General features: G+C 48.3%; 1 protein-coding gene across 1 annotated transcript; it reads left to right on the top strand.

Annotated features, from left to right (window-relative positions):
* The first annotated feature begins 668 nt into the window (after positions 1–668).
* On the top strand, positions 669–2,594 carry LOC9267937 (GEM-like protein 5). Its single transcript, XM_015763043.3, has 2 exons — positions 669–1,162; positions 1,903–2,594. The coding sequence occupies exons 1-2, from the start codon at positions 772–774 to the stop codon at positions 2,406–2,408; spliced, it is 897 nt and encodes a 298-aa protein (XP_015618529.1). The 5' UTR covers positions 669–771; the 3' UTR covers positions 2,409–2,594.
* Positions 2,595–24,242: the final 21,648 nt, after the last annotated feature.

Genomic DNA, 24,242 nt, shown 5'->3' with positions numbered 1-24,242 from the left:
AATTACCAGATTAAACTTGATAGCCGCAGCAATTGGCTCCGTCCCCTATAGCCAAATACTGTTAATATGTCATGAAAACAATATTTTATTGATAAAAGTTTGATATATGTTTTCTTAGCGATTTACACATCTTTATAAAAAATAAATTTTGATAAAAAATACTTTAAAATCAGTTGTACAACTAAATTTCAAAATTTAAATTTAGACAACGGATTCTGTACAGAGGTAAACAGGAGGCCTCTCCACAAATAAGCCAATCATCCGGAAAAGTGATTTCATCCCTCGATTATATGTCCTCTCGTTTTGTATATGTTAATAGTTATAGATAAAATATTAAAAAGCCACAAGATAAATTAATATAAAATATATCATTACACAAATATGCTAACACAAATTCAACTTTTACAAGTTGTAAAAAAAATATAACTACAAATATCCGATAATTATTTCCAATTTTATTTTTTTCAACTTGTAGAAATTAATTTTGACTATACGTTTATGTAGTGACATATTTTATATTAATCTATCTTTATTAAAAATTAATTTTTTTATAAATATTTAGATAAAAATGCAAGCAATAAGGAACATACTGAAAATCCACATCCCAATCATCCAAACCGACAGCACGGCCCACGCTATAAAAACCCATCACACCGCTCATCCAATTCATCTCTGCTCTTTCCAATTTCCAAACAATTCCAGCATCATCCATCTCTCTCTCGGTCCCTTCTTCCTCATCGATCTCTCGTAGCTACAGCTACTCACCCAGCCATGGACGGCAAGGACTCCACCACCACCCCCGCCCCTGCCCCGGCTCCGGCTCCGGCTCCGGCGCCGGCGGCAGAGCCTCAGACGACGGGGAACGCGCCGCCGCCGCCGCCGCAGCAGCAGCAGCAGCAGCCGGAGGCGGCGAAGTGGGGGACGAGGCAGATGGGCCCGCCGGCGGCGCCCGGGGCGCACCCGGAGAACCAGCAGGCGGCGCGGTGGACGGCGGCGAGGGGCGACCAGGAGCTCCCGCCCTACGTCATCATGGGCGAGGCGGCGGCGGCGCCGCCGCGGGGGCGGCCGGAGAGAGGGGACAGCCCGATGGAGCACATCCTCGACTTCTTCAACACCTGGAGCCGCAAGGCCGAGGAGCTCGCCTCCAACATCTGGTTCAACCGTAAGTGATCCAAAACTCTCAAATCTTTGCTTAAAATGTTTCCCGTTTTGAGTCTGATTTACAAAAGACAGTTTTAATTTTGGTGTTCTTTTATTTGAGGAGAAATTGATTAGGATTACCACTTTTACTCTGCTTCTTGCGCCAAAGCTTCTGCTCACGTGTGATTTGACCAGCCACGCCCACACGTGGCAGTAACAAGCTTTTAATTTTGGATCAAGAGTTTGGATTTTTGAGTCTGATTCAGGAAACAAGTTTGAATATTGATGTATTTTTATTGAAAGATATCAACTAGGATTAGTAACTGTATAGAACCACACCATCTGTCCAAAGTCCAAAAGTGTTAAGAATGTTTCAATTTTTAGTTTTTCTAAAAGAGATAATTATAGTTGTGTAGTCTTTGTGTTAAATTATTTCTTAATCTAAACTAAGCTGTTATTTTAATTCTTGTATGCATATAGATTTTTTTCTATTTTGTTAGACTGGGGATGAGGTTAATTTTTTTCTTGGTGATAAAAAAAATTGAAATAAATATATCTTTCATCTTTTATGAACGGAGGGAGTAATTACTGGTACTCAACAGAAATGCAAAATTAGATGCAAACTCTGATGCTTCTAGTTGCCGGAGCAGAGTTACCTTCTCTGCTTCAGATCACGTGTGCCACGTGTCCTTTGACCAGCGACACGTGTCACGAACAGGTTGCTGACGTGTCACCTTCTTCTTCCTTCGCTCCTCTTTGCAGTGAAGACGGCGCCGTCGATGTCGGACGCGGCGATGGGGAAGCTGAGCCTGGGAGCGAAGGCCCTCAGCGAGGGCGGCTTCGACAAGCTCTACAAGCAGACGTTCGCCGGCGCCGGCGCCGACGAGCGGCTGAGGAAGACGTTCGCCTGCTACCTCTCGACGGCGACGGGCCCCGTCGCCGGCACGCTGTACCTGACCGACCGGAGCGTCGCGTTCTGCAGCGACCGGCCGCTCTCCTTCGCGGCGCCCTCGGGGCAGACGGCGTGGAGCTACTACAAGGTGATGATCCCGGTGGCCAAGGTCGCCGCCGCCGAGCCGGTGACGATGAAGGAGAGCCCGCCGGAGAAGTACGTGCACGTCGTGACGGTGGACTCGCATGACTTCTGGTTCATGGGGTTCGTTAGCTATGACAAGGCCGTGCACCACCTCGTCCAGGCCGTCTCCTCCCAGCAACGTGGCGGCGCCGCCGCTGACACGGCCGCCGCCGTCCCCGGAGACGGCAAGTGATGATCGGATCGAACGATGAGCTTTGTCTGTTTGGCTTTGTACAGTGTGGCTGTGTTTCATTACTTGTATTTTGATGTGTTTTGAGTATATATGCATGCTTTGGTGTCCTCCTCCTAGTTGTTGGCATGTATGGAGGACATCATTTGTTATACTATATATACTACTAAATATTAGTTTGTCGAGGTCGCTATTGTGTGTATATAATTTGACAAACATTATAGGTTTTTATGCACTGATCACTGATGAATCATATTAGCAGGCACCTACTTCCTAAACTTTCTAGTATTGTATTATGTGTCTAGATTTATTAACATCTATATAAATAAATATGGACAATATGGACAATGCTAGAAAGTCTTATAACCTGAAACAATAAATATGGACAATGCTAGAAAGTCTTATAACCTGAAACGAAGGTAGTAATTTTCACCACCTTCTGTGCACTCTAGAAAAAAAATACTCGTACCAACTTCAGCTACCCAGCAGCCTGCAGGCTGCAGGCAGCTCATGAAGGCCAAATTGCTTACGTGCAGCCCGAACTGCCCAAATGCCCAACAGCTACAACCCCTGAGTGCCTTGTGTAAATTAAGTGTGCACTCGGCTTCTCTGTGCTCTAGATTCGCCCTCGCCGGCGGCTTGCCTGGTGCTAAAAATGGGAGGTTTTTCCATTTCCTTCTTTTGACCAGGGTCTTCCCCATGAGGAGGCAATGGCGAGCCGACATGTGGCACCGACCATTGTGTCTAGTGCCACACCGGATCCCATGTGAGTCGAGACCGGGCTTCGAGAAGCAGCTTCCCCACTCCCTCAGCCTCCACCTCTCCTTGGGCCGCCTCCACCTGCTGAGCCGCTGGCTCTTCTCGGCCATCTCCATCTGATGGGCCGTTCTCTCTCCTTGGGTTGGCTCTGCTCTCTGGGCCATCTTCACTCCTCGGGCCACCTGTTGGGCCGCCCCTGTACTTGGGCCACCCTCGCATATTGGGCTATCGCAAAGGAACAGTCTACCTCGGCTGTGCGCGGTCTCGCCTGGGGCGCCTCGTGCAGGCCCAATGGCGGTGGACCAAGGGCTGCAGGGGACATGACGATGGCTCACCGGGACAGCGTGGCGCCGGCAGCTCTCTCCTCTCCAATGCACACCCCTACCGCGGCAAACGATGCGTGCTCCTCCGACGGCCTACGGTGTGACGCTAGCGAGGAGCAACGGACCTCCGATTCCTCTGGTGTATGGTGCCATCGACGCTCTGCCAGCCACTCTGGTCGTCGTCGTGCGTCGACCCTAGCTCTCCTTTCCGATGACGCCGTCAGGCTACTGTTCTCCGTCGTCATAGTGTGGCTTCTGTGACGGGCGGACCGCTGGCCACCATCTCAGTACCTGGTGCAGCGTCTCCGACGGGCGACAGGCCACCGGCTTTTCCTCAACCGACATCATCGGCTCCATCACTGGCTTCGTGCCTCCGGAGTCTCTCTCCTCCCCGACGTGCTCTGGCTTTCCTTTTACCGCCAGCCAACGACAATGGTGCGGCTCCCCCAACGCCTCAGGCTTCTCCATACCCACCAGCCAACGACAATGGCGCGGTGCCCATGATGGAGACAACATCAACTCTCTCCCTCTCTGCCTCATTGGCTGACGGCGCCTTGAAGACGGGTGGACGCCCTCTAGCAATCGGCATGTCTCCTTCGTCGCCTCGGTCTAGTCCGGGTTTCAGGGGCTCTGGGCGTGCTCCATCTCCACCACCATGGCCGCCGGTCTTGCCCTTGCCACCGGGAACTCTGCCGGCCGACCCCTCATCTTCGGTTGTGGGGGACGGGTCCTGTCACGCCCGAAAATTCACTAGTAATTTCCGAACTAATTTGTGCATTAAATCCTCGTCCAGGAATCAGCCGAGGTACACAAACTGACAATTTAATATACAGATTCATCAATATAATAACGTTACATACTTACAAAAGAAAAGAAAATTGCAGCGGAATTACGGTCTAGCGAAGTGTCACGCCCTGAAGTTTCCCCCTCTCCTTGCTTTAAAAATTTGTTAAATAAATTGCCCGAAGAAATTATCTTAATTAACCTAGAGCTAATTCCCTAACTAATAAATGCAATTAATAATTGGAATTGGCATGGTGGAATTTTTCTTGAGTTCCCCATGCTCCAATGCATTAACAAGATTTTTAGTGGAATTTTCAGAGCCTTGGAAATAATTTTAACCAATTAAAAATCACCAAAGTGCAATTTTAATCCCAGGAAAATCCTTTCTTCTTTTTCTTTTTCCTTTTTCCTCTTCTTGGGCCGTCGGCCCAGTCCACCCGTCGCCCGCGCTCGGCCTCCCCTTGTGGGCCGGCCCGTTCCCTTTCCCCCTCTCTCCGGAACGCTGACAGGTGGGGCCCACCTGTCAGGTCGTCCCCTTCCTCCAGCCACCCGCCTCCGACGGCAACCGCCGCCGAATCCGCCACGCCGCCGCCTCCTCCGCTCTTCCCGCGCCCACGCCGCGCCGCTCCCGCGTCCTCCCCACGTCGCCGCCTCTTCCCCCGCATCTCCCGGCCCGCGCGCGCGCTCGAGAGGGCGGGATTCGATTTCGAATCCCACCCCTCTTTCTCTCTCTCCTCCCCACGTCGCCGGCTAAATCGGGAGGGTTCCCGGCCACGTCCTCCCCTCCCTCGCCCATTAAATCACTCTCCCGAGCTCCCTCTCTCGTTTTCCCCATTTGCCGTCCCCTCCCGTGTCTCCTAACGAGCCCGCGCCGCTCGCCGCTAGCGCCACCGCTTGCCGCCGCCCTCCGCACGTGCATCGCCGCGCTTCGGCCATGCGCCGCCACCTTTTGCCCGTCGCCGCCGCTTCCCGCGCCGCCGGTCCCCGCCGTCGGTGGTCGTGCCTCGCCGCCGCCTCGCCCCGGTCGGCCTTGAGGCCGAGCTGAGCCCGGCCGATGCCTCCCTCCCCCTCCCTTTTCTCCCCTTCACGCGTGCGCCGCCGCCTTTGGCCGTGCCGCCGCTCCGGCCGTCCGCCGCCGCCTTTCGCGCCGTCCGCCGCCGTCTCCCCGCACCGCCGGCGGTCGTGCGCCGTCGTCGCCTCGCCATGGCCGGCCGGCTTGAGCCGTGCCAAGCCAGCAGCCACGCCCCTCTCCCGCCCTGTGCCGCTGCCCGGTGGGGCCCACCAGCCGGTGGACCACCCCTCCCCTTTGAGCCGCTGCCCAGTGGGCCCGCTTGCCGGCGCCTCTCTCTCCCCTCTCTTGAACCGCTGACCCGTGGGCCCCGCCTGTCGGCGCCGCCCCCCCCCTTCGCTGACGTCAGCCCTGGGCTTTATTGCGCAATAAATTGATTTAAGGACTTTTCTTTATTAGTAAAAACACAGTTTATCTTCTAAAATTCATAAGTAATTCATCCGAGCTCCGTTTAAGTCCATTCAAGTCTCAGTAAATCAAGAAAAATGCAAAGAATCCATTAAAAATGGTTTTGTTTCCTGTTTCTGTAGTCTTATAGCATGTTTTGCTTGTGTGCTTTGTTTGTCGCGTAGGTTTCGGCCGTTTCGTCGATCCGCGGTTTCTCGAAGACTTTGCTGAGGTCTCATCAGTGCGAGAGCAAGGAAAGTCATGCAATACTTTTGATCATATTGTACCCAATTTACCAATATCCCGCATTTCTATTAAATGTTGCATTCTTTTACAATGTAATGAGGGATGGGTCCTATTACTCAACCATTTATTGTTTACCATATGCCATTGATAACCTGGGTATCAAAATGATTAGATGTTGGTTTAGGAAATGCTTAGCCATGCTTAGTTCAACTAGTACACTAATGGGGATCACATTTTTACATAGACTTTGTCTATTGGCATAGCTTTAGATTGGTGCCACCGCAATGGTGTTAGTTAATTAAAATACATTGAATGGTGGGCTGTGGGTGCATGGTTTTGCTGGTCGCACCCATGGCAATTAAGGACCGGTTCACGGGAAACCCTGGGAGACTTACCGTGCTTACCACAAGCGGGAGTGGGTAACTGCTTGATCTGAAGTATAGCTCGACCCTTTCCTAGGCACCGGTGGCGAGGGTGGGCGTGATGGAGTTGGGTCGGCCGGGGTGTCCGGTTGTCCAGCTGCCGGATTCACCGCGGCGCAAGAGGGGACCGCCCACTGCCTTTTGAGGGGTGGGGGTGAAACCTTAGCGTGGTGTGGATAGTTAGGGGAGGGTTATGTGGAGGGTCTTGTCACGATTTCCCCCTTTGCAGTATCATGGTGATACTTCGGGGCATGGCGACATGTGTGGAATCGTGTCTTGTGGGTACAGTTGTACACCTCTGGCCAGAGTAAAACTATTCGAATAGCCGTGCCCGCGGTTATGGGCGATCAACCAGATTCACCGTGATTAGTCTCACCCCTAGTTTAGCTTAATGAACTGGTGTAGTTCAGGTGGTTGGTTGGGCCTGTTGCAACGTGGTGTAGCGTTGGACAGTGTTTGGTTAATATTGATTAATTACTACAGCTGTTTTACTGCTTTCAACTACTGTTTTTAAATGCTAGCTTTATGCAAAAGAACCCCTAGCTTCCTTTGGTTATATCCTGCATCATACCTCCTCTTCCGGTATGACTTGCTGAGTACAGTGGGTAGTACTCAGTCTTGCTCTCTTTTCCCCCACACCAGAGCTGAAGATCTTCCTAGTTGGAGCTGTTTTGTCAAAGTTGGTTTCGTCGCTGCCGTCAAGGATTGCCTGTGGAGTGGAGCCGCTCGCTGCTGAAGTCAAGCTTCCCGGTTTAGCTCGCTTTTATCTTTTCCGCTGCATTTGTAATCTTTTCTATTTTTGTAAGACGTGGATCTGGATGTCAACAATTATCGTTTGTGTACCCTGGCTGGTCCTGGACAGGGATTTAATGCACATTCAGCTTAGAAATTCTGGTTTGAGAATTTCTGGGCGTGACAAGTTGGTATCAGAGCCGACCTTGACCGTAGGACAAGCCAACTGGAAACCCTAAGAGCCCTCTGAACCCCTTTTTCATCTGCATATGCCTTTTTGCTCCTGGAATTGTTTTGGGAAAATTTGGAGTTTTGCCTCTTTGGTTTGCGGGAAAAATCTTGGTCGTTCATTCGGATCGGATTTTTTTTTTTAAAAAAATATTAGCTCAGTCTAGGGCTTTAGAAAAATTTTAGTTGGAGTTTATTCGACAGTCAGTCGGGAATTTATTGGGGGTTATGCATTAGGTCGTGTCTATATTCGATGGGGGCAATGTTATGCGCATCATTTTCCATGCAACTAGTCTATGCATTAATTTATTGTTTAGTTGCATTAGTGTCTTTATTTGGGTTCATGAAAAATGTTCTATGCATAAAAATCATCATGTTCAGTTATTCGTTTGAGTCATTTGTTGCTTCGTTTAATTTGGATTTGAGCATGAATTGGTTCCTATCCCTTGTCTACTTTAGATGTCAGTCCTACTCGATTGCAAGCGCCGCCCCGAGCTTCAGAGTCGCCTCCCTTAGCTTTATCGCCTTCTTAGTCTGTTTGCTTGCTAGTTTTCGTGTTTAGGTTTGTTGCTTGTGGGTTAGTCGGCGGTCGATATCATGTGTCAGTGGTATGACTGCCTCAATTAGGAGTTGCGTGCCTCTTTTTCAGTGTTTTAATCAAGATTAAGATAATTGCACTTAAATTCATAAGCAAGATTAGTTTCTGAGCCCCCTGTTTTTCTTCCTTTTCTCATATTTCTACCTATCCCCTTCAGATGGAGATAAGGAATGGTTCACGCGACTCGAACAACGCCAGTGGCAGCGAAGAGCCGATCAATGGAGCACGTGCCAACGGTGCATCTGACAACAGTCCGTCCCCACCGCCCGAGAACCCAACAATTGCTCAGGTGTTGGACAATCAGACTCAGATGATGACAATGATGATGCAACAGATGCAGCAACAGTACCATCAGGTGTTGCAACAGGTGCAGCAGCAAGCACAGCAGCAGCAACAGAACCTGCAGTTTGGTCCTCCACCTCCTCAGTCCAAACTGTTAGAATTCCTTCGTGTCAAGCCGCCCACTTTCTCAAGCACCACCAACCCAATCGAGGCCTATGACTGGCTTCATGCCATTGAGAAGAAGCTGAATCTTTTGCAATGCAACGAGCAGGAGAAGGTTGCTTTTGCTACACACCAGCTACAAGGTCCCGCTTCTATTTGGTGGGACAACTACATGGTGACCCGTCCAGCTGGGGCAGAGGTTACTTGGACAGAGTTTCGTCATAGTTTCAATAAAGCACAGGTTCCCGAGGGAATTGTGGCACAAAAGAAGAGAGAGTTCCGCTCCCTGCAACAAGGAACCAGAACAGTTATAGAGTATTTGCATGAGTTCAACCGCCTCGCGCGCTACGCCCCTGAGGACGTGCGTACCGATGCCGAGAGGCAGGAGAAGTTTTTGTCTGGTCTTGATGATGAATTGACTAACCAGTTGATCTCTAGAGATTATGAGGACTTTGAGAAGCAGGTCCACAAGGCCATCCGTCAAGAGGAGCAGTGTAGCAAAATGAACCGTAAGAGGAAGGCAGCCCAGTTCAGGACTCCCCAGGGGAAGTGTCAGAAGCCTCGTTTCACGATGGGACGTCAGGGTGGACCTTCCACCATGATTATCCGACAGCACCGTCCCTACCACCCGGGTAATTTCAACAAGAACAACAACAGTGGCAGTCACAGCAGCCTCAACCCGACTCCAAGTCTATTAATGATTCCAGCTCAGTCAGATCAGCCAGCTCAGCCAGCTCTGCCAGAACAGCCCAAGAGGTTGGGAGAAAAACCCGAACTCTGCTTCAATTGTAACCAACCCGGACACACGGTTGGAAAGTGCCCGAAGCCAAGACGTGCTGGACCCAAGTTCGTTCAGGCCCGTGTTAATCATGCATCTGCAGAGGAGGCGCAGTCAGCACCAGAGGTTATATTGGGCACATTCCCCGTCAACTCGACACCGGCAGTAATATTGTTTGATTCTGGTGCAACTCATTCCTTCATTTCTAAGCGTTTTGCTGGTGCACATGGGTTATCTTTAGTGAAGCTTAAGATACCAATGCGAGTTCATACTCCTGGAGGTGGCATGACCACAACTCACTACTGCCCAGCTGTGACAGTTGAAATTCAAGGGTTGATTTTTCCAGCCAACCTCATTCTTCTCGAATCCAAGGACCTAGATGTCATACTTGGAATGGATTGGTTGACAAGGCATAGAGGAGTGATTGATTGCGCCAGCCGCACCATCAAGTTGACCAATGCAAAAGGAGAGGTGGTAACCTTCCAGTCTCCAGTGCTGCAGAAGCCAAGGATCAGTTTAAACCAGGCTGCTGGTGAAGAACAAGAGGTAGCAGTGGAGAAAACCACTAAGAAGCTGGAGGATATTCCCATAGTCAGAGAGTATCCAGAGGTTTTTCCGGACGATCTGACAACAATGCCACCAAAAAGGGATATCGAGTTCCGGATTGACTTGGTACCTGGAACTGCACCGATCCACAAGAGGCCTTACAGAATGGGAGCCAGCGAGTTGGCGGAAGTCAAGAAGCAAGTCGATGAACAGTTACAGAAGGGATACATCCGCCCGAGCACGTCGCCTTGGGGTGCTCCGGTTATCTTTGTGGAGAAGAAAGACAAAACCAAGAGGATGTGCGTTGACTACCGCGCACTCAATGAGGTCACCATCAAGAACAAGTATCCTTTGCCAAGGATTGATGATCTGTTTGATCAGTTGAAAGGAGCTACTGTGTTCTCTAAGATAGACCTGCGATCAGGCTATCACCAGTTGAGGATCCGCGAAGAGGATATTCCAAAGACAGCATTCATCACTCGGTACGGGTCGTTCGAATGCACAGTTATGTCTTTCGGACTCACTAATGCACCTGCCTTCTTCATGAATTTGATGAACAAGGTGTTTATGGAATTTCTAGACAAGTTTGTCGTGGTTTTCATCGATGACATACTTATCTACTCCAAGTCCGAGGAAGAACATGAGCAGCATCTTCGGCTGGTACTTGAAAAGTTAAAAGAGCACCAGCTATATGCCAAGTTCAGCAAGTGCGACTTCTGGCTTAAGGAAGTTCAGTTTCTCGGTCACATCGTGAATGCTCAAGGAGTAGCCGTGGATCCAGCAAATGTGGAGTCAGTTACCGAGTGGACCCCACCAAGGACAGTCACTCAGGTTCGGAGTTTCTTAGGACTTGCGGGCTATTACCGCCGGTTCATTGAGAACTTCTCTAAAATTGCTAAGCCAATGACACAGCTATTGAAGAAGGAAGAAAAGTTTATCTGGTCTGCTGAATGCAATAGGAGTTTTGAAGAACTCAAACGACGGTTGGTGTCTGCACCAGTCTTAACCCTGCCTGATCAGACGAAAGATTTCCAGGTCTATTGTGATGCATCTCGCCAGGGGGTAGGATGTGTGTTGATGCAGGATGGCAAACTGGTTTCTTATGCTTCACGGCAGTTGCGTCCTCATGAAGGCAACTACCCGACGCATGATCTGGAATTGGCCGCAGTTGTTCATGCTTTAAAGATTTGGCGGCACTATCTCATCGGTAACCGTTGTGAGGTATATACAGATCACAAAAGTCTAAAGTACATCTTCACTCAACCTGATTTGAATCTCAGACAGCGAAGATGGTTGGAGCTGATCAAGGATTATGATATGGGAATACATTATCATCCCGGCAAGGCTAATGTGGTTGCAGATGCCTTGAGCAGGAAGAGCTACTGCAATGTTGCATGGGTAGAGCAACTATGCTGTGAGGTTCAACGTGATTTGGAACATCTGAACCTTGGGATAGTTGAGCACGGATTCGTGGCTGCCCTAGAGGCACAGCCCACACTGGTGGAGCAGGTTCGCATAGCTCAAGCAAGTGATCCTGAAATAGCAGAGCTCAAAAAGAACATGAGAGTTGGAAAAGCCCGAGGTTTTGTTGAGGATGAACAAGGAACAATCTGGATGGGAGAAAGATTGTGTGTACCCGAAAACAAGGAATTAAAAGACCTGATACTAACCGAGGCTCATCAAACTCAATATTCCATTCATCCCGGCAGTACCAAAATGTACCAAGACCTCAAAGAAAAGTTCTGGTGGGTCAGCATGAGAAGGGAAATAGCTGAATTCGTAGCACTCTGTGACGTCTGTCAACGAGTAAAGGCAGAACACCAAAGGCCAGCAGGTTTGCTACAGCCACTTCAGATTCCAGAATGGAAGTGGGAAGAAATCGGAATGGATTTCATCACCGGTTTGCCCAGGACGTCATCGGGGCATGATTCTATTTGGGTAGTCGTTGACCGACTCACCAAAGTGGCTCACTTCATTCCGGTGCACACTACCTACTCAGGGAAGAAATTAGCAGAACTCTATCTGGCAAGAATTATGTGTTTACATGGTGTACCTAAGAAGATAGTGTCTGATCGAGGGAGCCAATTCACCTCAAAGTTCTGGCAGAAATTACAAGAAGAATTGGGAACCCGGTTGAATTTCAGCACTGCTTACCATCCACAAACAGATGGCCAGACCGAGCGAGTCAATCAAATTCTAGAGGATATGTTGAGAGCCTGTGCGCTTGACTTTGGTGGAGCATGGGACAAAAGCTTGCCGTATGCTGAGTTCTCTTACAACAACAGTTACCAAGCTAGTCTGCAGATGGCACCGTTTGAAGCACTGTATGGACGAAGGTGTCGTACTCCGCTCTTCTGGGATCAGACAGGGGAACGCCAGTTGTTTGGTACAGAAGTTTTAAATGAGGCAGAAGAGAAAGTCAGAGCTGTTAGGGAAAGATTGAGAATCGCGCAGTCTCGGCAGAAAAGCTATGCAGACAACCGCCGAAGAGAGCTCGCTTTCGAAACAGGGGATTATGTGTATCTCCGTGTCACTCCGCTCAGGGGAGTACATCGCTTCCAAACCAAAGGAAAGTTGGCACCACGCTTTGTGGGACCATACAGGATCTTGGAACGTAGAGGTGAAGTTGCTTACCAGCTCGAGCTTCCCTCCAACATGCTTGGCATCCACAACGTGTTCCACGTCTCTCAGTTGAAGAAATGTTTGAGAGTTCCTGAGGAACAGGCAAGTCCGGATCACATCGAAATTCAGGAAGATCTGACGTATGTGGAGAAGCCGATTCGTATCCTCGAAACCAGCGAGAGAAGGACCAGAAACAAAGTAATAAGATTCTGCAAGGTTCAGTGGAGCCACCACTCAGAGGAAGAGGCCACTTGGGAAAGAGAAGATGAGTTGAAGGCCACCCACCCGCACCTCTTCGCCAGCTCTTCCGAATCTCGGGGTCGAGATTCCGTTTAAGGGGGGTAGGTTTGTCACGCCCTGAAGTTTCCCCCTCTCCTTGCTTTAAAAATTTGTTAAATAAATTGCCCGAAGAAATTATCTTAATTAACCTAGAGCTAATTCCCTAACTAATAAATGCAATTAATAATTGGAATTGGCATGGTGGAATTTTTCTTGAGTTCCCCATGCTCCAATGCATTAACAAGATTTTTAGTGGAATTTTCAGAGCCTTGGAAATAATTTTAACCAATTAAAAATCACCAAAGTGCAATTTTAATCCCAGGAAAATCCTTTCTTCTTTTTCTTTTTCCTTTTTCCTCCTTTTTCCTCTTCTTGGGCCGTCGGCCCAGTCCACCCGTCGCCCGCGCTCGGCCTCCCCTTGTGGGCCGGCCCGTTCCCTTTCCCCCTCTCTCCGGGACGCTGACAGGTGGGGCCCACCTGTCAGGTCGTCCCCTTCCTCCAGCCACCCGCCTCCGACGGCAACCGCCGCCGAATCCGCCACGCCGCCGCCTCCTCCGCTCTTCCCGCGCCCACGCCGCGCCGCTCCCGCGTCCTCCCCACGTCGCCGCCTCTTCCCCCGCATCTCCCGGCCCGTGCGCGCGCTCGAGAGGGCGGGATTCGATTTCGAATCCCACCCCTCTTTCTCTCTCTCCTCCCCACGTCGCCGGCTAAATCGGGAGGGTTCCCGGCCACGTCCTCCCCTCCTTCGCCCATTAAATCACTCTCCCGAGCTCCCTCTCTCGTTTTCCCCATTTGCCGTCCCCTCCCGTGTCTCCTAACGAGCCCACGCCGCTCGCCGCTAGCGCCACCGCTTGCCGCCGCCCTCCGCACGTGCATCGCCGCGCTTCGGCCATGCGCCGCCACCTTTCGGCCGTCGCCGCCGCTTCCCGCGCCGCCGGTCCCCGCCGTCGGTGGTCGTGCCTCGCCGCCGCCTCGCCCCGGTCGGCCTTGAGGCCGAGCTGAGCCCGGCCGATGCCTCCCTCCCCCTCCCTTTTCTCCCCTTCACGCGTGCGCCGCCGCCTTTGGCCGTGCCGCCGCTCCGGCCGTCCGCCGCCGCCTTTCGCGCCGTCCGCCGCCGTCTCCCCGCACCGCCGGCGGTCGTGCGCCGTCGTCGCCTCGCCATGGCCGGCCGGCTTGAGCCGTGCCAAGCCAGCAGCCACGCCCCTCTCCCGCCCTGTGCCGCTGCCCGGTGGGGCCCACCAGCCGGTGGACCACCCCTCCCCTTTGAGCCGCTGCCCAGTAGGCCCGCTTGCCGGCGCCTCTCTCTCCCCTCTCTTGAACCGCTGACCCGTGGGCCCCGCCTGTCGGCGCCGCCCCCCCCCTTCGCTGACGTCAGCCCTGGGCTTTATTGCGCAATAAATTGATTTAAGGACTTTTCTTTATTAGTAAAAACACAGTTTATCTTCTAAAATTCATAAGTAATTCATCCGAGCTCCGTTTAAGTCCATTCAAGTCTCAGTAAATCAAGAAAAATGCAAAGAATCCATTAAAAATGGTTTTGTTTCCTGTTTCTGTAGTCTTATAGCATGTTTTGCTTGTGTGCTTTGTTTGTCGCGTAGGTTTCGGCCGTTTCGTCGATCCGCGGTTTCTCGAAGACTTTGCTGAGGTCTCATCAGTGCGAGAGCAAGGCAAGTCATGCAATACGTTTGATCATATTGTACCCAATTTACCAATATCCCGCATTTCTATTAAATGTTGCATTCTTTTATAATGTAATGAGGGATGGGTCCTATTACTCAGCCATTTATTGTTTACCATATGCCATTGATAACCTGGGTATCAAAATGATTAGATGTTGGTTTAGGAAATGCTTAGCCATGCTTAGTTCAACTAGTACACTAATGGGGATCACATTTTTACATAGACTTTGTCTATTGGCATAGCTTTAGATTGGTGCCACCGCAATGGTGTTAGTTAATTAAAATACATTGAATGGTGGGCTGTGGGTGCATGGTTTTGCTGGTCGCACCCATGGCAATTAAGGACCGGTTCACGGGAAACCCTGGGAGACTTACCGTGCTTACCACAAGCGGGAGTGGGTAACTGCTTGATCTGAAGTATAGCTCGACCCTTTCCTAGGCACCGGTGGCGAGGGTGGGCGTGATGGAGTTGGGTCGGCCGGGGTGTCCGGTTGTCCAGCTGCCGGATTCACCGCGGCGCAAGAGGGGACCGCCCACTGCCTTGTGAGGGGTGGGGGTGAAACCTTAGCGTGGTGTGGATGGTTAGGGGAGGGTTATGTGGAGGGTCTTGTCACGATTTCCCCCTTTGCAGTATCATGGTGATACTTCGGGGCATGGCGACATGTGTGGAATCGTGTCTTGTGGGTACAGTTGTACACCTCTGGCCAGAGTAAAACTATTCGAATAGCCGTGCCCGCGGTTATGGGCGATCAACCAGATTCACCGTGATTAGTCTCACCCCTAGTTTAGCTTAATGAACTGGTGTAGTTCAGGTGGTTGGTTGGGCCTGTTGCAACGTGGTGTAGCGTTGGACAGTGTTTGGTTAATATTGATTAATTACTACAGCTGTTTTACTGCTTTCAACTACTGTTTTTAAATGCTAGCTTTATGCAAAAGAACCCCTAGCTTCCTTTGGTTATATCTTGCATCATACCTCCTCTTCCGGTATGACTTGCTGAGTACAGTGGGTAGTACTCAGTCTTGCTCTCTTTTCCCCCACACCAGAGCTGAAGATCTTCCTAGTTGGAGCTGTTTTGTCAAAGTTGGTTTCGTCGCTGCCGTCAAGGATTGCCTGTGGAGTGGAGCCGCTCGCTGCTGAAGTCAAGCTTCCCGGTTTAGCTCGCTTTTATCTTTTCCGCTGCATTTGCAATCTTTTCTATTTTTGTAAGACGTGGATCTGGATGTCAACAATTATCGTTTGTGTACCCTGGCTGGTCCTGGACAGGGATTTAATGCACATTCAGCTTAGAAATTCTGGTTTGAGAATTTCTGGGCGTGACACGAAGCTCCGGCTCCACTCCCACAGGCAGCTCAACTGGGGTATAAGCCAAACGTCTTCTCCTTCGTAACTTGTCTTCAACTGAGGTTTGATTGATTATTGCAAGGTGAGCATATGACATACTCAGCAAGCCACACAGCAAATATGCAAGTGCACAAGGATACCAAAGGATGGCATAATATATGGCTCATTTGCAAAAGCAGCATTTAGCAAACATTTAAGAGTAGTAAAACAGTAGAGTAATTAATCATCAATATTAATCAATCACTGAACAGCACATCCATGCTGCACAAGCCCAACCATCCTGAACAACCATACCCGGCTGTACAGATCTATCTCCAAACCAGGAATGTACCATTCCAAACCAGGAGCTAATCAAATTATTACCAGTTATAGCATCATTTATTATGGTAAGAAGTGTGAGACTAATCACGAAAGACATTGTTAGACCCGCCCATAACCGCGGGCACGGCTATTCGAATAGTTTTACTCTGGCCAGAGGTGTACCACTGTACCCACAAGACACAGCCCCACAACATGTCACCATGTGCCTCAATACCACCACGGTACCTCGGAAAGGAGCTGTGACAGTACCCCACGCACAACACAATCCACCACAGCGCACCATTCCTGGATCATAATCACCCCCTTATAAACAAGGCATGGACTCCCCAGCGACCCCCGTGGACTTATCTCCGCCACTTCTCAGTCTGGTGCCCCGCAATGAACCATGCTATACAATAGGTAAAGCCGTTGCCCACGCTGGCTTGTGGTTGACACGGTTAATGTTTCACAACCGAAACTCGTGAACCGGTCCTTAATTGTTATGAGCACGACCATCAAAACCATGTGCTCACAACCCACCATTATCAAGTTTTAGTTGGCACATTAATTAATTAACCAATCACGATTGACCATCGTGAGCTACCATTATCATGTCCATCATTAAGTAGTAGTGAAACATTAGTTATCCCAATTGTATGCTAATGTTTCTAAGCATGGCTAAGCAATTATATCTAATACATCTAGTTGAACTAATATATAAATCCAACTAGTCAAATTATAACCCGAGATAATCAAGAAATAGGGTAATCAATGCAAACTGGCCATAACAAAGGAATAGGTTCACACCACCCGGTGACATTCAAAAATAAATACACAGTTGAAATAAATAGAGAATTTAAATATAGAATCAACATGCTCAAAGGAATTGTGTTTGGGATCTGTGTGACTTGCCTTGCAATAACGGGTCTTCAATTAATCTTCTTGAATACTTCCGATGCACTTACGATCCTTCGAAACGACGGAAACGCCAAGCTAACACGTAAAACGAGAAAAAAGACTAATAAAAACCAAATAAACAATACATATAAAGTAAACAAACATGTAGGTCATAATTTTAGATGAATTATGAGACTTGAACGGCCTCATTCTGACTTCATATGAATTAATTATGAATTTTACAAGATTAATTCCAATTAATGCCTATTAAAGAAAAGACTATTCCAAATTGATTAAACAATTTACAAAAGATTTATAACTGAGATAAAAGATTAAAGCAACCTCCGGAAATAGATTAGACTATATTTGGTAGATGACATATATTAAAAAGAAATAATATGCCACTGAAAAGAGAGGAAATGATTTATATTGATTTTGGATGGCTAAGATTAATCTTGCAAGCGAACCTCACGAGATACCGACTCAACGAGTCAATTCTACGTGACACGGGATCACCCAAATGATCAACCGAAACCGGCGAACGAAACTGGCGGCTCTGAACGGCTCTAAACTAAAGGACGACTCCAGACGGACGAACGAACGAGCGAACAACTCAACAACGGCTGCGACTAAACCGGTGGGCTAGACACGATTCATGGTAAAGCCCCGGTATGGCAAACGATAGGCCGGTAGGAATTTAGGGATGCACCTTAGGCTTTGCAACTCGGCTACCGGGCAACGGCATCGAACAAACCACAACAACGACAACGCGGGATAGCGGCGGCTAGATTTAAGTGACGCACGGCCGTGACACACTATAGCAGCAACGGCACGGCACGACACAATCACAGCACGGCGACCAGTGGCTCAGTGGTTGCAGTAGCGGGACGGCAACAACTTGGCACACACGAGCAACGGCCAAACAACAGCTAGCGGTCAAGCGGTAACGCACAGCAGGAGCAACACGACTGTGGCAGGGAGGGCACAACGGCGACTAGGCGACTAGCGCAGCGGCGACGGCAAGCAACAACGGCACAACCGGTAGCGACGGTGCACAGGCTAGGGCAGCAGCGCGGCGAACAACAACGCAACGGGCACGGCTGCGGTTGCGACGAAGCGGCTTGGCAAGCGCGGCCGATGGGTTGAAATCTAAACCAATGAGACAATGATAGACGTCTCACCGATCCAAAACGATCGGAGAGGGAGGGATGATGACAACGTTCCGATAGCAACACATGGAGACGACAACGCTAGACAAACCACGGATTAGATTATATTGGATTAAGACCCTAGGGAAAAACCTACACTGGCGAACGGCATGGGAGCGGCGGTTGCCGGCGAACAACGGTACAATAATGCAAACGGAGGGCACTGGGAGGAAGAGGGGATCAAAGTGACCCTTACCACCACTTACGCGACGACGAATGGCAACGAAAGATGGCCGGCGACGAGCTTCGAAGGGTGGCGAGGTACTGTCCTCGAAGGCGACGACTTTCCGGCGATGTGCGGCGACAACGGAGGGGTGGACGGCCATCACCTCGCAGCTGCGAACCCAAAGGAGGCGACGGCGACCGAAGGCGACGACGGGATGAGCAGCAGGGCCTCGCCGGAGATCAAAACATGGCAACGGTTCGGCCTTCACGAGGACGGCGACTTCCGGCGGGGTTCGGCGCAAAAGAACGGGTGGCCGGGGTAGAGCTCTTCACTGTGAAGCCGAGGGAGGTGGCGTCACAGGAGGGCGACGGCCGGGGCGACGGCGAATGGCGGCTGGAGCGGCGGCCGGAGGTGGAGAGAGAGGGAGAGCGCGGGGAGAGCGATTCCGGCGACGACGGCGGACGGGACTTGAGGGGATAGGTAGAGGACGACTAGGGGGTCCTTTATATAGCCATGGGAGGCCGGTATCGAGCCCACAACGACGGGAAAAACTCGGGAAAGTTTAGATCTTCGCCGGAAAAAGGAAAGGTTGAACCGCGAAATTGGAAAGGATTTCCATAGAAACATTTGGGTATTTCTTGGGGAAAAGGAAGAGGAGATTGAGAGAATTCCATTCCCGCAACTAATTTGGAAAAAGGAGCAACGAGGTGGCCGGATTTTGGAAGGGAATCGGCGGTACTGTGCACGGCACGGGAGACAGTCGGCTGGAGGAGGAAGATGGAGTACTGTAGCGCCAGGGAGGTTAAACAGACTTTGTCTGGGCTGAGAGGAAGGGAGAGGGGAAAGGAGGGAATGGGCTGGATTCGGCCCAAGCTGATGAGGAGGACTTTTATTTACTTTTCCAAATAAATTAACCAATGAGATGATCTTTCAATTGTTAAAAATACTTCCAATACTCAAATAATTCCAACAAAAATGTTGAACATACTTGGACACTCAAAGTATTTAATATAATAATATCCAGATCATTTAATGATTAATTTATTATTTAAATAATTGCTAAACTGTTCTTTGTATTATTAACATTAGGAATTGAGCTCCGAAAATTCCGAGAAAATTTCAGAGAGTATAATTAATCATGGAGAATTTAATAAAAATTAAATCCAACCATGCTTTACATTTAGGAAATTTTATTTCCCACATTTAACTTCACTTGTAAATTAATGAACATTTAATATAAATTCTATTAATAATTTATTAAATAATTTATAAATCCTAAAACGGAAATTCAGGTTGTGACATGTCCTGTTCGACGTGTCCGTGGTAGTCCTCGACTTTGACGGCCGGTCGATGACACATTTGCTCCCACCCTCGATCGTGGCGAACACCGCGTAGCGTGCCTTCCTCGCCAGCTTCTCCAAGCCCCTGCCTTCGGTGCTGCTCCCACCACCCACGCCTATAGCACTTGTTGTCACAGTCGTGGGGGTAGCGCAGAAGTGCAACAAGAGGATGGCGGCCAAGCTCATGCTCGCTGGACCCAGTAACACGGTCTCGTGTGTGTAGCGCAACCTGATACGCAAGCTAGGGCTAGTGCTGAAGGAGGGTCTTGTCTCGGCCGAGGCATTTGCAGCTTACAACGCACTATTCTCTCAGGATCACGTCATTGCCATGTATTCGCTCTTCTCTAGCTACGACTAATTACCTCCCCCCCTCTCTCTCTCTCTGTGTATGGCTCCTCCTCTATGGGATCATGCAATGAGAATGTGTTGGTGTGGAACATGCAGGGTCTGAACTCACGTGCCCACCAAGTTGTTGTCCGTGATGAATGTGTCTTGCTACTCTATCTAGAGGAGACCAAAATGGATGTAATCTCGCCCTGAATTATTTTGGAAATGCTAGGCCTGGACTTTCACCATTCATTTTTGCATGCGATCGGTTGGAGTGGGCGTATGTTGCTTGCTTGGCGGACCGCCGTCTAGTCTATCTCCAACATTCACCATGCTGACTTCTTCAAACAGCGTTGGTTCATCACCACTCTGACGGTACCCCCTGGTGGCTCTTTGTAATCTATGGTCCACAGGGGGAGATGGACAAACTTTGGTTTCTTGACGAGCCTCGGTCGTTGTGCTCTTCTCGTATGGGGCTATGAGTTGTCGCGAGTGATTTCAATCTAATTCTTGAGGCCCAGGACAAGAACAACATGAACCTCAATTGTAGCATGATGGGCCGCTTCACGGCTGATTGACGAGCTGGACCTCCGAGAATTGCCACTCCATGGCCGTCGCTTCACTTGGTGCATAGAGCGCGATTCCCCCACGATCGTCAAACTTGATCATGTCTTCTTTTCCACGGATTGCGAGGAGTTTTTCCCATCTTGTCTCCTTCAAGCGGCCTCCTCCATTATCTCTGATCACTGTGCTCTACTCCTTTACTCTTGCGATTCTCGTCGAAAGCACATCGCTTTCACTTTGAAGCGATCTAGCCTAAGTTCGACGGCTTCCTCCAAGTCGTGTAGGACGAGTGGCAACTACCGGCCCATCTTCCCCAATGGCAGCACTCGCTTGGGGTTTCTCTAACACAGCTAAGTGCTTGCAGAGCTAGAGCTACCAGCACGTGGGCAATGTCTATCTTCGATTGCTAATGGAGAAGAGCTTATATTTCGGCTCGAGGTCATGTAAGAGTCTCGCCCATCTCTCCATTGGAGTCCTGGTTATGGCATGACCTTAAGTTGAAGTGCCTTGACCTTGCTTCAGTTGAGCATACCATTGCGCACCAGCATTCGCGTCTTGTTTGGCTCAAGGAGGGTAACGGCAGCACCAAGTTTTTCCATCTTCACACTAAGGCCAGGCGGCAGAGGAACTGCATCACGCGCCAGCGCGCTTGCCTCTACTCACTTTTGCAGTGTCATGGGGACGTTCATCGAGCGAGACCTTTGTCTTGACCCCCACTCTCTTGGTCTCTATTCGGTAGACTTTGCTGGCCTAGACAACATCTTCTCTGAGGATGAGGTGTGGGCGGTAATCAAGCAGCTACTTTTAGATAAGGCGCCTGACTATAATGGTTTCACAAGCCATTTCTACAAATCTTGCTGGCCAATGATCAAGTGGAAATACTGGTTGCCCTTAACACCCTCTTTCTGGCGAACAACCATGGTCTCGCCTCCCTCAACGATGCCCTCATCTCTCTCTTGCCTAAGAAAAATGAGGTTGTTCAAGTTAACGATTTCCACCCAATAAACCTCATCTTCAGTTTTGGCAAGCTGTTTTCTAAGGTCCTAGCGTCCTGCCTCACTCCCCACCTCAACGAGCTGGTGGCGGTTAATCGAAGTGCTTATGTCAAAGGCCGTTCACTCCATAACAACTTTTGCTATGTCCAGCTTGCGGCCAAGGCACTCCATGCTAGGCGCACGCCCCATCTGCTCCTCAAAGTGGACATTGCGAAGGCCTTTGACAAGTTAGTTGGCTGTTCCTGCTCAAGGTGCTTACCTATCTTGTGTTCAGCAGTCGATGGCGTGATTGGATCTCCCTGATTCTCCGTTGCTCCTCTTCCCAGGTGCTGGTCAACGGGGTACCGAGCCACCATTTCCTACACTGTAGGGGGGCTCTAGCAGGGCGATCCCCTGTCTCCCATGCTCTTCCTCCTTGTCAAGTATGTGCTAAATGGGCCCTTCAATCTGTGTGCACTCTTGTGATTAGCCGGAAATATGTTTCTTTGCATGTTGGCTCATTCTCCTTCATTTGGTAGCCAATCCATGTATTTATAATATTCTCCAAGGGAAATTATTTGAAACAAATATGCGTGTAAAAATGCTAGTTCTATATATTTATTTGTTAAGATAATTGACGGTCGAAATCGGTACTTAACAACTGTCAACGTTGATATATTCTCATATGTCAACGTAGGATCCACGTGCATGCTGACTAGTATTGATTTTTTTTTCTACAAGTAAACTACTTGGTTTAAAATAAGTGAGGAATGTAAACGACCGAATTAGACATGCAAAAATATACTCCATTATGATCAGACAATATGAAAATTAGTATTATGCTTTAAAATTCACAACCAATGGTGCGGCCTCAAATTATCTTTCTCCATATATGGAACTCCCTGGTTCCATTGACAACAATGAAAAAGAACATGTATACATAACAGAGGCCAAAAATTAGTTGAAGCCAAATCTGCCTAACCGACGACGCAACCTCCAGGGCCTCCATATAAGCACCTTGAAGTGCTTTCACCAAAAATAGGTGTCATGGCATAACAAAGGTCTGAGGTCTCGTCTTTGATCGTCTTCACATCAAATGGTGCGATTTTGCCATCTTCATCGACTAATAAAATATCCTCAATTGATGCAGCCTTGTCAGACAGGATCGATGGCAATAATCCACTGCCCATTGGAGGGGTTGAAGCACCTTCTACTGCTAAAACACTCCCACCAAATAAAATGCTAGTTGCCTTTTCAGATAAGTTGGTAAATAGATTAGCTGGGAAATAACCCACAACTGTTGGAGCACTGTTGAAGCCATAGTATATCCACCAATCCCCAGTAGACTTTTCCTGTCATTATTTTTTTAAAAAAAAGTAAATTGAGTTTATATATGTTTTTTTAGTTCACTAGCTAGCACTGATCATAGCATTTACATATGCCTAACAATATACTCCCTCCATCCCAAAATGTTTGACGCCGTTGACTTTTTTAAAAATGTTTGACCGTTCGTCTTATTCAAAAAATTTAAGTAATTATTAATTCTTTTCCTATCATTTGATTTATTGTTAAATATACTTTTATATATACATATAGTATTACATATTTCACAAAAGTTTTTGAATAAGACGAACGGTCAAACATATTTAAAAAAGTCAACGGCGTCAAATATTTAGGGAAGGGGGGAGTATATAAATGGAAGTTATGCTTTGTAGTATATATATTTACTCCCTCTGGTTCCATATTAATTGACGTTTTGGACAAGGTTGAGGTCAAACTTTTATAACTTTGACCATCGATAACTTTAAAAATATTTAGTTTAAAGGAACTAGAACAATATATATAAATTTTTCTTTTAAAGTACTATAATAAAAATAAACATGCATTTATTTATTATATATATTATAATAGAAAAATAAGATCAAACATGTATCTTGTAGACCGTGTCATTGTCCAAAACGTCAATTAAAATAAAACCGGAGGGAGTAGTTAATTACCCTAGACACTTTAATTGTAATATTTTGTCGCGCTCCATCAACATCGGATACTGGGCTTATGACATCACCAGGAGTTATTTTTGATCCAAGTGTGAGTTGAAAACCTGGACACCTCATGTTGTAGCACCCTGTAGTTCGGTATGAGTCCCTCTATTTCAAATGCAAAAAAAAAAAAAAAGGTCAATGGCCACACATGTTTTATAAGCAATATAATTTTTGAGTTGTAGAGAAAATCATACCGTCCAATAAGTGAAGAAGTGGGTGTGTGAGTCACCGTACAATTCAGGAAAAACCTAGAAAAAATGTGATATAGTTAATGCTGAAAACGAACAAAACATAAACATAAGATTACTGACTTTTTCAAGGAGAACTGCTTACCTGCCATCCAATCCTAATTGCATTCTCTTCTAGGTTGTCATTGGGACCTCTGTTGACAATCCATACTGATGATATGATTCTTTGGCTATAATTAATCTCAAATCCATACACATCCAATGTAGCAACAAACCCAAAGTAGGTCCCCTCATATGTCTGATGCATGGCCATCTGTAGAAACAAGCAAAAGAAATAGAGAGAAAAAATCATGGAAAATAATTTCTATAAGGATAAAATAAAACACAATGGTTGTGCATATATACTTACATATGACTTTGTGGCATCACCAACTTTTGATTGCAAAGATTTTCCAAACCTTGTCTGAAGATGAAAAGGCATTTATAGCATGAAGTAAGCAAACTACTCTTATTAGCACTTGGTTAAATTTCATCATAAACCACATATGGTAGGAGTAGAAGATTTAGAAAAGGAAGCCATATATGTATCGATAC

This window comes from Oryza sativa, chromosome 12, assembly GCF_034140825.1.
Source record: "Oryza sativa Japonica Group chromosome 12, ASM3414082v1".
NCBI lineage: Eukaryota > Viridiplantae > Streptophyta > Magnoliopsida > Poales > Poaceae > Oryza > Oryza sativa.
The sequence above is the reverse complement of the archived record's forward strand: the minus strand, read 5'-3'. Positions and strand labels throughout refer to the sequence as shown.

What these genes read in the sequence shown, in the direction of transcription:
- LOC9267937 (XM_015763043.3), top strand. Translation starts at nt 772, where the DNA reads ATGGACGGCAAGGACTCCACCACCACCCCCGCCCCTGCCCCGGCTCCG. An exon ending in CTCCAACATCTGGTTCAACC is followed by an intron (nt 1,163 to 1,902) that starts GTAAGTGATCCA and finishes TCCTCTTTGCAG; the next exon opens with TGAAGACGGCGCCGTCGATG.